The sequence below is a fragment of the Trichomycterus rosablanca genome, chromosome 4 (genome assembly GCF_030014385.1).
Source record: "Trichomycterus rosablanca isolate fTriRos1 chromosome 4, fTriRos1.hap1, whole genome shotgun sequence".
NCBI lineage: Eukaryota > Metazoa > Chordata > Actinopteri > Siluriformes > Trichomycteridae > Trichomycterus > Trichomycterus rosablanca.
In genome coordinates this window covers 45209483-45224439 of record NC_085991.1, presented here as the reverse complement: position 1 = coordinate 45224439, position 14957 = coordinate 45209483, and the positions used below count along the sequence as shown (strand labels likewise).

At 36.8% G+C, this 14957-nt stretch overlaps 1 protein-coding gene across 1 annotated transcript in view; it reads right to left on the bottom strand.

Annotated features, from left to right (window-relative positions):
• Positions 1 to 217: 217 nt before the first annotated feature.
• LOC134312444 (tensin-3-like) overlaps positions 218 to 14957 on the bottom strand; it is a 96510-nt gene continuing 81770 nt past the window's right edge. The window contains exons 18-27 of the mRNA XM_062994395.1: positions 12822 to 13252; positions 12248 to 12334; positions 9874 to 10005; positions 9228 to 9326; positions 8513 to 8590; positions 5789 to 5866; positions 4815 to 4983; positions 3416 to 3484; positions 3259 to 3288; positions 218 to 2523 (exon numbers count right to left, since the gene is read on the bottom strand). Coding sequence (XP_062850465.1) covers positions 2379 to 2523; positions 3259 to 3288; positions 3416 to 3484; positions 4815 to 4983; positions 5789 to 5866; positions 8513 to 8590; positions 9228 to 9326; positions 9874 to 10005; positions 12248 to 12334; positions 12822 to 13252 — 1318 coding nt within the window. The 3' untranslated portion in view covers positions 218 to 2378. The remainder of the gene's footprint in view (positions 2524 to 3258; positions 3289 to 3415; positions 3485 to 4814; positions 4984 to 5788; positions 5867 to 8512; positions 8591 to 9227; positions 9327 to 9873; positions 10006 to 12247; positions 12335 to 12821; positions 13253 to 14957) is intronic.

Sequence of the window (14957 nt, the reverse complement as noted above, 5' to 3'; positions counted from 1 at the left end):
GGACAGGAACATTGGAGTTTGTCTGTAGGAAGGTTAAGTTGTCCAAGAGGAGTGAAAGGAGTCCTATCTTCAGGACAGAGACTCAAAAAATATCCAGCTGTTCTATGGCATGAAGTTCAAAAGATGATATGATAAGTTGTAAAAGCATAAAAAACCACTACCAAGTCAAACATTTCAATAAATTTTTTTTTTTTTTTTTATATAAAAACATCAGTTCTTTATTTGATCTATGGTTTAAATTCAGAGCACAGTAACTGAGGCATTTGCAAAAATATGGGGTGTGTGTATATGGCTCCAATACTATAATAGTCAGATTATAAAATCAAGATGCTTTAACATTTTCCTTTATCAACACTTTGGTTACAGATTATTTCTTAATACAACACCAGAGGATTTGACAGTAATGATGAATATATTCCAGCATGTAAATAACAAAGCCTAAAAAAATAATCATTGGTCCTGTGAGTGGCCAAAAAGCTTTAATGCTTCCAGTATTTTCTCCATAAAATATATCCCTGTTGTAAATAACATTCAGCCCTTTAATACACATTTTGCATAGATAACAATGAACAAAAAATTGAAATGTATGTTTTCAGGAAGGAAAAATATGCTAAATTTGTGCTGTACAACACTGTAGTACAAGCCTTAATGTGGAAAAAAAACAATATGACTAAGTACAATTTTTAGGTACAAGGAACACTGCAAAAATACTAATAGAGCAAGTTCAATTAAATAAATATATGAAGATTTATGATTCTTATTATGAGGTTATAAGATTATTTTAAGCTTATTGTTGTACATATTTACTCATTATGTACTCTCAAACTATATGCAGGTATATTATGTGTCTTTCAAGAAATACATGCTTCTTTTTTTTTTGCAATATTTCCCTTAAACAGAGTTATATGATTAGAAATATATTTATTTACTATATAAAAATAATGGAATCCATCACCCATGATGGATGGGTGCCCTGTCCAGTTTGTATTCCTGCTTTGTGCCCAGTGTTTCCAGAAAAAACAGACCCACTGAGACCCTTACAAGGAAAAAGCGGTGTTAAAAATGAAATGAATGTAATACAAATTTCATTATAAGAAATATAAGATACATGTGTCTATATTTAACATTTAACAAAGCTTTATATTTCACCTGATGTGTTTTTCTTTTATCTATATTATACAGCCAAGTATGTGGAAACTTGACCTTGAGCTTACTAGTACTGGACTAGTACTCAGAAAGTTTCTGGTTCAAGCCCCATCACTGCCAGGTTGCTGCTGTTGGAACCCTGAGCAAGGCCCTTAACCCTCAGTTGCTCAGACTGTATACTGTAACTGTAATGTAAGTCGCTTTGGATAAAGGCGTCTACTAAATGCCAAAAAATGTAAATGTAAATGTAGAGTTGGCCTTTTTAGAAGACCTTCCACAAGATTTTGTACATCATCTGTGGAAATTTGTGCCCATTCAGTAACAGAGACTGAGGTGAGTCAGGACTCTGCAGGCCAGTGGAGTTCCTTTTGACCATGTCTTTATAAACTAGACTAGACTCTGTAGAAACTGAATTAAATGAGTTGAAGTAATACATAGGTTAGCAATAGGTGTGCCCAAAACACCCAAACGTAATAATTCATATGGGTGTCCACATACTTTTGTTGCCATATAGTTTATCAATGTTCAGTAGTAAGAATTCAATTAACAGCCATAAAATACTTTTGCTCAAGAAAGAAAAGAAAAAATGAGAAAGCATCATTTCTCCAGGCACTAAGTTTATATACTGACTAATTTTAAAAAGAAAACATAAAAACGAAACAATAAACAAAACAATAAATAGAATTTGGTTACATACCAGTACATACATTTACAATATACATGACTATTCATGTTTCTAATGTTTCTTTAAAGATTGCTTAAAGCAGACGAATACCGATATATAGTCCTTATAATGAATACAAAGTCTTTGACTCCTTACTTGTTAATGAAGATCAGAGTCCTTGTTCATCTTGTTCATACGGAACACTGTTCGATGCGCCTTTAATCGTTCACGATCATTAATTAATGCCAATAATAATTACTAAGCATTAGGTTCATTGAAATATGTAGGTCCATATTTGTTATGCCTTCAGAAATGTGCAAAGCAGCATGATGGTGTTGAGACCTCTGGGATATAATCAGAAATGAAATGACAGGTGTAATATGACCGAGGTTATAACGTGCTGAGCAGTACGATGGTGTTCAGACATCTTGGATAAAATTAGGTGTTTGATGGCATTATTGATGGCAGCAGGTATTATTTGGGGCAGCAGGTCCATTAAGTCTATAATAAATTGGCCTCTTTTAGCAACGTCCAGAGAACCACGGTGGTGTTTAGACATCTGATAAAATCAGATGTTTTTCTGTGAGCCGATCATGACCTTTGAGACAAAGTTGACGATGGCGCTGGCGGGCTGCTCGGGGTCGTGCTCAGCAAACAGATGGCACACATTGTCCATAGCACTGCCAGTCTTTCTAGCCACAAAGCCGAAGATCCTGCAGAGAAGCAAAATTAATCATTAGAAATAATTTATATAGAAGTTTTTTTTATTTATTTCACTTTAATAATTGAGATTGCAAATTAATAATTTTCTCAGTGAACACAATTTTGCTGCCGATTATTTAGGTGTTGATAAATGTTTTATAACTAACACAAAGCCAACTTTAATGTATTTACAGAATTAATGTAATACTTTATTTTGTTTCCTTGAGCCTTATTTCAATGTGAACTTAAATAAAACTGGTACTGGCACTCCTAGAGCAAAAATAAAACCAGCTTGTTTCTATTTGGTTGTTTACCATTCTTTTTGTGGGTCATTAAATGACATGGCAGCAAGTAGGAGTCGTTTTTACCCTCAGCTGTCAGTCTATCTGCTGCTCGACCTTCTTTTCAAATGAACTGCCACCAAGTTTTAAGCATGGAGGCAAACATATTTTTTCACTTTTTTAGCGTGATCGGTGGTTACTTTTTATTCCAGTTACTTTTGAGGTGCTACTAGAACCCAGATGGCCACATACCCTAAGGACAGTGGTGACCACATTGTGTTTTTATACTTTTAAACTATTTGGTTCAGGTGATAATTTAATCTACCTAATTAAATAGAATGAGGTGATGCCTGTGTTGAAATGAACTTGAATGGAATGCCATTTGGGATTTTACAATTACTGTGTAAATATATTGGAATATTAGATTTTTAATGTTATTATGTAGATTGTACAAAGCTGACTTACTTAGCAGACGGGAATCCATCCCTTCTCCATCTGTGTGTAAACAAACAAATATATTATATAAAAGATGTATACATATAATAATGAAATCATAATGAAAGTTCTAGCTCATTGTTTATTAATGTCTGTTGTAAGTGTTCTGTCAGAGCTTAGTGCTTACTTTCTGTCCTGAGGGTCCAAAGCACAAAATATAACAGTGTTGACAGCATAATGTCTTCTGAAGAACAGTCTGCAATCAGACAGGAAAGACACATAAGACAGGACATATTAAAATGCTGCATCTTTACCTGATTACATAACTACAGAATGTGTCACTAACATGATCTACATCTTTTAGCTCATCATTTAAGGTACTGGATCACTGATTGTGCCTAGTTGCCACTTTAAAGCCCCAGATAAAGGCCCTTAACCCTCAATTGCTTGCTGTTTTACTTTTATACATAAATCTGAAATATCATAAGAATCCATAATACAAAAATGTCACAGTGAAGGTGAAGTGTATCATACTGTATGTTTAAAAAAGTGCATAAAAAGTAAACACAGATCTGGGATGTTTTTATATTTCCTGTAGTCTTAGCATAGGTACACCATGAAGGACCCTTTACCCTTTAAGGACCCTGATCTTTACTGCGAACAAATAAAATAATGGTCGACTCATGCTAAGTACGAGTGGCAGTAGTCAGCATTTTTAGATACTATTGCTGTGGAAAATAGAATCAATAATAATAAAATAAAGAAAGAAAGTGAAATAATGCCAAATTGAGTATGACAAGTAAATCCAAAAGCTGATTTTTTTGAATAGTGAAGAAACCTAATGTTCCCAGAAAAGGTGAAAATTGGAAATTTACTGGGAACAATAGAACAACAGAAATTTTAAACAGAGAAATCAAGAGAGCGCTTAATATTATTTCATATAATTTTTTTCCCAATTTTCCTCCCAATCTAGTCATATCCAATTACTCGATTGCATTACGCTTCCTCTCTACTGATGCTGATCCCCACTACTGATTGAGGAAAGCGTGACCAACACACGCCCCCCTCCGACATGTGTGCAGTAGCCGACTGCATATTTTTCACCTGCATGAGGCAAGTTCATATGTGGATCAGCCTTGTGTACAGAGAGCCACACCCTGATCACATTATTCCTCAACAATGTGCAGGCATCATCAATCAGCCAGCAGAGGTGGAATTGCTGAGTGTAGAACCAACGAGTTTTTATTTTTATTTTTTTTATTTTTTATTTTTATTTATTTTATTTTTTTTTATAAAATAAAATTTGAAAGCGTTTATTGTTCCATCATAAAAAGTCAAATAAAGATTATCTACCCTATTTATAAACAAGCATTTCTTAGACTTTTGGGAGTTTCTTAATTACATTTGTTTACTAAACTTTAATTTAGATAGCAAAAAAAATACACATTGTAAATAAAATATATCTGTGTAGTTCCACCACTTAACATTTTCTGGTTTGTGAAATGAATCATTTATATTTTTAATAATTTGTTTACATATAATATTTTCTTATTGCCCCATGTGTGAGCAGACAGATGGACACTCACTTCCTCTGGTTGTCGGTGAGGGTGATACCCTGTGAGGACACTTTGAAGTGCACTACAGTGGAAGAAGGTGAAACGTCAGAGCTCAACAGGTCCGTGGCAGCTTTTTGTACGGCTTGGTATCCCGTCAGAGACTCCATCTCCACAGAACCGAGGAACCACACGTTACACGCTGCCCAGAGGAACAGAACACAGCTCAGTGTCAGTAGGAACAGTTAAATGTACAGTATATAAAACACTATGGAGAGTTGTGCTATAGTTGTACTAGTACTTCCTTTGAAGATCATGCACTGTGTTTTCCTTCTTACTTTAATCTTGAAGCAAGTCTGTGTTTATGTGTATATTTTCAGTACAACATTCACTAAATTGCCAGAATTACGTAAACAGCTGACCACAGGGCTGTTGTTTCTTCCTGTCAAAATCCATGAGCAGTAAATTACCTAACTGCCCCCCTCCCTATTCATTTGTCTCTAGAACAGCATCCACTCCTCTGGGAGGGTGTTCCAAAACATTTTTGGAGTGGCTTTATGGCCAAAAGTATTTGGACTCCTGACTATGAGCTAGTTTGACATCCCATTTAAAAAACAAATGGAATTTAAATAAAAATACCTTTATAACAACTAGGCTTGTCACAAGACTTCAAAATATGTCTAAGGGAATTTGTGCTATTTCATTTATGTGGCTGGGCACTGATGCAGGTCAAGAAAGCCTCAATTGATGTTTTTTTTTATTCATTCCAGAGCTGTTTTGTGGGGCTGAGGTTCAGGCCACTGGTGTTTCTTTAACCACTCTTTCTTCATGTCTTTATAGAACTTGATTTGTGCACATGGTCACAGTCATGCTGGATGTTATAAAGTTGGAAGCATATAATTTCCTTTATATAATTGATGTATAGTATTACACCTGCTAACACCAATTGTTGTGGCTAAAGTTTACCTAGTTATGGACAATAGGTTCTTATAGGCATCCTCACTTACCTGCACCCTGCTTTAAAAGCTCAGTTGCAGAATTGGTGATGGACTGAGGTGTGGAATCAACAACATCCTCTAAAGGATCTAAAGGACAAAGCAGAGCACACATTTCAAAACATGGATAGCATTTGAAGGGTTGAGGTACAGACAAAGGTTGAGGTACGGCCTCATGATTTGACTTCACTGTACAAAAAAAGTTTACATATTAAAATCTGCTTCATTATATATTCCTATTTTCTATAATTTACAATCAGCCACAGACAGTTTTGCACCTAATTTCTTTCGACCCCTATAACCAGACGTAAATTTACCGCACCTGTGCTCCTGGAAGCAGGAGGTTTCCAGGTTCCCATTTATACCATGGCATTAAATTAATTTTAATTCTGTTTTTTTTTTTTACCACATTGTAGTTTTGGTAATATGTACAGTGTATCACAAAAGTGAGTACACCCCTCACATTTCTGCAAATATTTAAGTATATCTTTTCATGGGACAACACTGACAAAATGACACTTTGACACAATGAAAAGTAGTCTGTGTGCAGCTTATATAACAGTGTAAATTTATTCTTCCCTCAAAATAACTCAATATACAGCCATTAATGTCTAAACCACCGGCAACAAAAGTGAGTACACCCCTAAGAGACTACACCCCTAAATGTCCAAATTGAGCACTGCTTGTCATTTTCCCTCCAAAATGTCATGTGATTTGTTAGTGTTACTAGGTCTCAGGTGTGCATAGGGAGCAGGTGTGTTCAATTTAGTAGTACAGCTCTCACACTCTCTCATACTGGTCACTGAAAGTTCCAACATGGCACCTCATGGCAAAGAACTCTCTGAGGATCTTAAAAGACGAATTGTTGCGCTACATGAAGATGGCCAAGGCTACAAGAAGATTGCCAACACCCTGAAACTGAGCTGCAGCACAGTGGCCAAGATCATCCAGCGTTTTAAAAGAGCAGGGTCCACTCAGAACAGACCTCGCGTTGGTCGTCCAAAGAAGCTGAGTGCACGTGCTCAGCGTCACATCCAACTGCTGTCTTTGAAAGATAGGCGCAGGAGTGCTGTCAGCATTGCTGCAGAGATTGAAAAGGTGGGGGGTCAGCCTGCCAGTGCTCAGACCATACACCGCACACTACATCAAATTGGTCTGCATGGCTGTCACCCCAGAAGGAAGCCTCTTCTGAAGTCTCTACACAAGAAAGCCCGCAAACAGTTTGCTGAAGACATGTCAACAAAGGACATGGATTACTGGAACCATGTCCTATGGTCTGATGAGACCAAGATTAATTTGTTTAGTTCAGATGGTCTCAAGCATGTGTGGCGGCAATCAGGTGAGGAGTACAAAGATAAGTGTGTCATGCCTACAGTCAAGCATGGTGGTGGGAATGCCATGGTCTGGGGCTGCATGAGTGCAGCAGGTGTTGGGGAGTTACATTTCATTGAGGGACACATGAACTCCAATATGTACTGTGAAATACTGAAGCAGAGCATGATCCCCTCCCTCTGGAAACTGGGTCGCAGGGCAGTGTTCCAGCATGATAATGACCCCAAACACACCTCTAAGACGACCACTGCTTTATTGAAGAGGCTGAGGGTAAAGGTGATGGACTGGACAAGCATGTCTCCAGACCTAAACCCAATAGAACATCTTTGGGGCATCCTCAAGCGGAAGGTGGAGGAGCGCAAAGTCTCGAATATCCGCCAGCTCCGTGATGTCGTCATGGAGGAGTGGAAAAGCATTCCAGTGGCAACCTGTGAAGCTCTGGTAAACTCCATGCCCAGGAGAGTTAAGGCAGTTCTGGGAAATAATGGTGGCCACACAAAATATTGACACTTCAGGAACTTTCACTAAGGGGTGTACTCACTTTTGTTGCCGGTGGTTTAGACATTAATGGCTGTATATTGAGTTATTTTGAGGAAAGAATAAATTTACACTGTTATATAAGCTGCACACAGACTACTTTTCATTGTGTCAAAGTGTAATTTTGTCAGTGTTGTCCCATGAAAAGATATACTTAAATATCTGCAGAAATGTGAGGGGTGTACTCACTTTTGTGATACACTGTATGTATAGGACACATTTAAAGGAACCTTTTTGTTTTAAATTATTAAAAATAATAATGTGGTTTTAAATCTTCTTGCCCATGAACCTGAATATCCTAAGCCTGGTACTGCCCTCACAATCTAGTCATTTCCAATTCCCATTTATAAATCCGCTGCTGTTTGAACAACCCCCAATCCGATCAAGGAGAGCCGAGTCATCACACGCCCCCTTCTGACGTGTCCAATCTGCGGCCGCTTCTTATCACCTTCCAGTGATAGGGTTCCCATACAGAGTCGTATCGTGCACACAGAGCTATGCCAGGCTCCATGTGACTCCTCGCCACTCGCACAGGTGCTCGGACCAATTCAGGAGATTTTTGTTGCATATAGTAACAGCCCTTTGTGTTTGTGTGGATGCCCGGCCAGGTCAGTGGCTCTGCTGTGATGTGCTGTACCAGAAAGCACTTAAACATTTTACACAGCCATATGCTGTTCTGTGCCTTCTACACTGTACATATAGCCCTGTTTGTTTTCTATCTTTATATTTTTGTTCATATAAGCAAATAAAGGTTAAAAAGGCATTTTTTCCTACATCTGAACAATTAAAAAGCTGACTTTTAGCTTGGTCATTTACATGATTGGCTGAAAATTATGTTGCCAGAAGGTAAGACTCTTATGAACATACCTCTGCTGGGAATTATCAGTTTGCATGGCAGAGCCAGGGGGGTTATGGAGTGCTGGCACACCAGTGCAGTCAGGCTACCTGCAAAACAAAAAACAATTATTAAGTAATGTTCTCAGCACTGCATAACTTTTTATTCTAATGTGTGTGTGTGTGTATGTGTGTGTCTAACCAGAAGAAGGTCTGAGAATCATCAGAAACAAACTTCTGAAAGCATGTGAGTGAAAGATTGCATGGATGGACGGATGAATTGGATGGATAGATAGAGGGGTAGAGGGGGCATGGATATATGGATGGCTGGACAGATTAATGGTTAGGTGAATAAATGGTGGGGAAATGGGTGGGGATAGACAGATGTATATGAATGAGCAGATGGATGAATGGATTGAAAGATGGATGGATGGATGGATGGATGGATGGATGGATGGATGGATGGATGGATGGATGGATGGATGGATAGATAGATAGATAGATAGATAGATAGATAGATAGATAGATAGATAGCTGGATAGATAGATAGATAGATAGATAGATAGATAGATAGATAGATAGATAGATAGATAGATAGATAGATAGATAGATAGAAGCGGGTGGATGGATGGTTGGATAATTTAATGGATGAATGGACCAATAGATGATATGAAGATGAGTTGGATGAGCGGGTGTATGTGTGAAAGGATTGATAGGTAGAATAATAGGTTGGGTAGATGTATATTACCAAAGTAAGGTTCGTTGGGACATCCCTTTAGTCGAACCCCTTTGGGGGTGCACTCGATGAGAAAATGACGAACAAGCTCATTGGACAGGTCTCCACCTGCTAAAAAAAGAGAGCAAAGATAAAATAATATTACAAAAAGCTGATCATAATTAATCAAATTTAATTTGCTATCCTTCTGCTTCTTTCTTTCTTATTATTTTGTACACAGAATCTACACCGATTTGTAGATGTACTTCTGACCAAGCTTTGGTTAGATACAAACACATCAGAAAAGCACTGGTGTGTCAGCACTCCATAACCCCACTGGCTCTGCCATGCAAACACGTCCAAAAAATCAAGAGATGCTTCACTGGCATCTTGTCAGTGGTGGGGCTCGAATCAGAAGGTTGACAAGATGCCAGTGTTGGGGTCCTAAGCAAGATTTTAACCTTCAGCTTCTTAAATTGTATTTAGCCACAACTGTAAATCACTTTGGATAAAAGCATCTGCTAAATGCAATAAATGTAAATTTAGGAAGTAATAAAAGGTCTACGGAAATGCAGACCTCTCTATTCCCAGCTAAGGTTGATAATAAACTGTAAATATATCTTTCAATAACCAGTTTTCTTGAGGCAGTTATAAAATCACTATGTAATAATCACCTTACCTTTCTTGCTTTGCTGCACGACTGAAGGAGGGGGCGTGGCCACCTTCATAGCCAATCCGTAGGCACCTTTAAATGAGTGGCTATCACGTACAATAAAGGAGCCGGGCTCTTTGTCTTTTAGCACAGCGATGGCTGCACAGAGAGCGAGAGAGATGTGTGTACAGATTAGTTATTCATTTTTATTTCATATACACTGATAAAAGTGTGCAATACAAACAAACTAAACCTGGTCACTGATAATAATAAACATCAAACATCTGTAGTTTATAAACGTGAGTGAGTGAGTGAGTGAGTGAGTGAGTGAGTGAGTGAGTGAGTGAGTGAGTGAGTAAAACAGTGATTGTTTGGGGCCCTGTCCAGGGTGTATCTGGTTTGGTATGTTTTGGTTTGGAAAGCACAGGACAGGACAGGACAGGAAAAATAAAGAGGGACTAGGAAAGGAAAGAATAAATAAAAAGGGAATAGAATGGAATAGGAAAGGAAAGGATAAATAAAAAGGGAATAGAATGGAATAGGAAAGGAAAGGAGAAATAAAAAGGGAATAGAATGGAATAGGAAAGGAGAAATAAAAAAGGAATAGAATGGAATAGTAAACGAAATAATAAATGAAAAGGGAATAAAATGTAATAGGAAAGGAAATAATAAATAAAAAGGGAATGAAAAGGAAAGGAAAGGACAAATAAAAAGGGAATAAAATGGAATAGTAAACAAAATAATAAATAAAAAGGAAATAAAATGTAATAGGAAAGGAAATAATAAATAAAAAGGGAATGAAAAGGAAAGGAAAGGACAAATAAAAAGGGAATAAAATGGAATAGGAAAGGAAAGAATAAATATAAAGGGAATAGAATGGAACAGGAAGGAAGGAATAAATAAAAAGGGAATAGAATGGAATAGTAAACGAAAGAATAAATAAATAGGGAATGAAAAGGAAAGGAAAGAATAAATAAATAGGGAATAGAATGGAATAGGAAAAGAAAGAATAAATAAAAAGGGAATAGAATGGAATAGGAAAAGAAAGAATAAATAAAAAGGGAATAGAATGGAATAGGAAAAGAAAGAATAAATAAAAATGGAATAGAATGGAATAGGAAAGGAAAGAATAAATAAAAAGGGAATAGAATGGAATAGGAAAGGAAAGAATAAATAAAAAGGGAATAAAATGTAATAGGAAAGGAAATAATAAATAAAAAGGGAATGAAAAGGAAAGGAAAGGACAAATAAAAAGGGAATAAAATGGAATAGGAAAGGAAAGAATAAATATAAAGGGAATAGAATGGAACAGGAAGGAAGGAATAAATAAAAAGGGAATAGAATGGAATAGTAAACGAAAGAATAAATAAATAGGGAATGAATAGGAAAGGAAAGAATAAATAAAAAGGGAATAGAATGGAATAGGAAAAGAAAGAATAAATAAAAAGGAAATAGAATGGAATAGGAAAGGAAATAATAAATAAAAAGGGAATAGAATGGAATAGGAAAGGAAAAAATAAATAAAAAGGGAATAGAATGGAATAGGAAAAGAAAGAATAAATAAAAAGGGAATAAAATGGAATAGGAAAAGAAAGAATAAATAAAAAGGGAATAGAATGGAATAGGAAAGGAAAGAATAAATAAAAAGGGAATAGAATGGAATAGGAAAGGAAAAAATAAATAAAAAGGGAATAGAATGGAATAGGAAAGGAAGGAATAAATAAAAAGGGAATAGAATGGAATAGGAAAGGAAAGAATAAATAAAAAGGGAATAGAATGGAATAGGAAAAGAAAGAATAAATAAAAAGGGAATAGAATGGAATAGGAAAGGAAAGAATAAATAAAAAGGGAATAGAATGGAATAGGAAAGGAAGGAATAAATAAAAAGGGAATGAAAAGGAAAGGAGAGGGGAAGTGAAGAAAAGAGGAAAGAAAACAAAATGAGAAAAGAATGGAAAACAAAGGAAAAAGGAAATAAAAAAGAAATAAAAAAAGGAAAGAAAAGGGGGAATGAAAGAGAGTGAAAGGGAAGGAAAAGGGGAAATTAAAAAGCAAATTAGAAGTGAAGGAAATGGAACTCAAGAAAAATCAAGAACAAAAAATTTTTGTTTTTTTGTTTGACTGTATGTAAATGACTGTTTATATAGCATGTTTTATATGTTTTATATAGCAGACTGTGCACATTTTCTGTTAAATATAGTGAATATATACAGTAAAAAGAAAAAAAAAGTCTGCTTATTGACCATTATTTCCTGTATGTCACAATGTATGTAAATATAGTATGTAGAGTTTTTTAAAGATTGTTAATCTGGATATAAAATATGGATGCAATATGCAGAATATGAGAAATTACAAGTTCTGTATGTTAAGGCCCTAAAACTAAAATAATTGTAATGATCACCTTGTTCCCTTGCGATGTCTGGCTTGTACCAAAATTTTGACGTGTCCTGAACAAACTTTACTGTCACCTGCCTGCTCACCAGCACATCTACAATAAAGAGAAAGTAGTTAGTTAAAACAATAATTACTAAAATCATATAGATCAGTAAAAAAAACGTCATATTAAAAGTCTGTTAGTCTGATAATAGCACTTAATTTCTGTAGTTTTTTAATCAGCATTTTCCTTCACCACTTGCACCTCCCCCGCCCTGACTAATCAGTGGGAATTTGACCCTTGGGTGGGTCACGAGCGAGCCAAAAAAAATGATTGCAGAGAAAAATAATAATAATAAAATAACCAAATTTTAACAGACATAAAAACAAATTGAACTTGTACTTGAAAGCCCCCTTGTGGAGGTTTTACGTTACATTTTGTAAATCACAATGGGACCAGATTGCCACCGTAATTAAGCATATTTCGTTTCATATTTTGCTTTGATGTTTAATTGTTTGTGTTGCCTTGGTCGCGGTAAAAATCATGGACAAAATGTTGGTCTCTTAAAAAGTTTAAAAAACCCTGCATTATGGGAACTGACCTGGTAGAGGGCTGACACTGATGCTTCCACCCTGCAGTTCAGGCAGCGCGTTAGGGAACGGTATCGAGAGCGAGCTTCCACTGTGTGGGCTGGAGAACCCGCTGGGTGCTGGCGAGACAGAACCTAACGAACGCTCGCAGTCTGAAACCCTCATCTTCTCAGGCAGTGGGGGCAGCTGAGACTCGTAGTTCAGACCGTCGGGCTCCTCCTCAAAGCTGAGTGCTGGACTGCGGTTCAGTGTGTACTGCACCACTCGGCTCATCTGGCTGCCCCGGGGTGAGCTGTGGGCGTTGGGTGCCGGGTGACTGTGTGTGTGAGGATGGAGGGATGGAGGCGAGTTCTGGCTATAATCTATCGAGCCTGAGCGCTGGGTGTTGATGGAGGTGTGGCGACTCAGGAGTGCGCCATCTGGGCAAGAGGACTGAGCCGAGCTGGAGAGAACAAACATGTTTTGAGTTTAACTCTAACATTCAATAGCATCTATTTTAAATAATGTTATTAAACAATAATACTGTTTAACATGAATAAACAATTTTGGAATTTATTTTTAACAAGAGCATATGCTTATTTTTCTATAGTCACCCTGCTGTTTGATAGAAGGCCCGTTACATTTTTTACTATCATTTACATTGTTTTTAACATTGCAATTATTTGAGCTCATCATATTAAAATATGATGATGATATGATGCATATAAATTCATATAAATAAACAATCCTGATCTCATACATGTACACTGACTAGCCAGAACATAAGTAAGTCCTGTGATGTGTTGGAAGAAGGATCAAAGCAAATGAAGGGTGGTTATAAAGTTCCTAATTATTTAATCATGTTGTTACCCAACTTTAGGTCATACTGACTAGCAGTAGTTTTAAAGATCAGCAATATTATATAGGAGTACAATGGTACCCTGTAACTCAACATCCCCTAAACTTAAAATCTTTAAAACTCAACGCCCTTCGTCGATAAATTTGTACCCTTAAACTTAACGTTTCCACGCTGGCGAAGTGGGTAGCACTGTAGCCTCACAGCAAAGAAGGTCCTGGGTTCGATTCCCGGGTGGGGTGGTCCGGGTCCTTTCTGTGTGGAGTTTGCATGTTCTGCCCATGTCTGCATGGGTTTCCTCCCACAGTCCAAAGACATGCAGTCAGGTGAATTGGAAATACAAAATTGTCCATGACTGTGTTCGATATAACCTTGTGAACTGATGAATCTTGTGTGATGAGTAACTACCGCTCCTGTCATGAATGTAACCAAAGTGTAAAACATGGCATTAAAATCCTAATAAAATAAATAAACTCAGCGTTTCCCTTTAACTTAACGTGTGTGCGACTGCTGCTTTGTTCAGCGCTCGGCATGCGAACACGAGACGAATCAGCATTTGTGTGGAATGACCATCAAATTTATTCTGAAAGCTCCACATGTATCTGTGTTCAGCTGTGTTTTTTCTGTTTCACTTTTAAACTTGTGTTATACGTAGCTCAGGGTTCTGAGAAGTTGTAAGAATAAACTTTTCAAAGAGAGACTAAAATGCTTATCTTAAAAAATAACGTAACTTAATGTATTAAAAGAACGACACAGAAACACTAAACCTCTCTTAATTATTACTGCTTATAGGTAGCGTAAGAAAACAATAAAGAGGTAAACTTCAAGAGCAGGTTTTATCGTATTTCTTATTGATTTTTCACTGTTTTCAATTGTTTTCAGTGTTTTTATATTATATTTGTGTTATTTTCAGTGTAGGGGCAGCTGTAGCCTAGCGGTTAAGGTACTGGACTAGTAACCAGAAGGTTGCTGGTTCAAGCACCACTGCCAGGTTGCTGCTGTTGGACCCTTGAGCAAGGCCCTTAACCCTCAATTGCTCAGACTGTATGCTGTCACAGTACTGTAAGTCGCTTTGGATGAAGGTGTCTGCTAAATGCTGAAAATGTAAATAATTGTCAAAAACAGCCCCATTATTTTACATTAGCCTAAAATATATGCAGTTCTACAGGACCATGGAACGCATTAACAGGTTTCCCATACATCCTCAGGGGGAAAAATATCTTAAAACTCAACAACCTTTTAAATTCAACACCACTCCCAGAACCAACTGACATTGAGTTTCAAGGTACCACAGTAATTGAATAATTGTGAC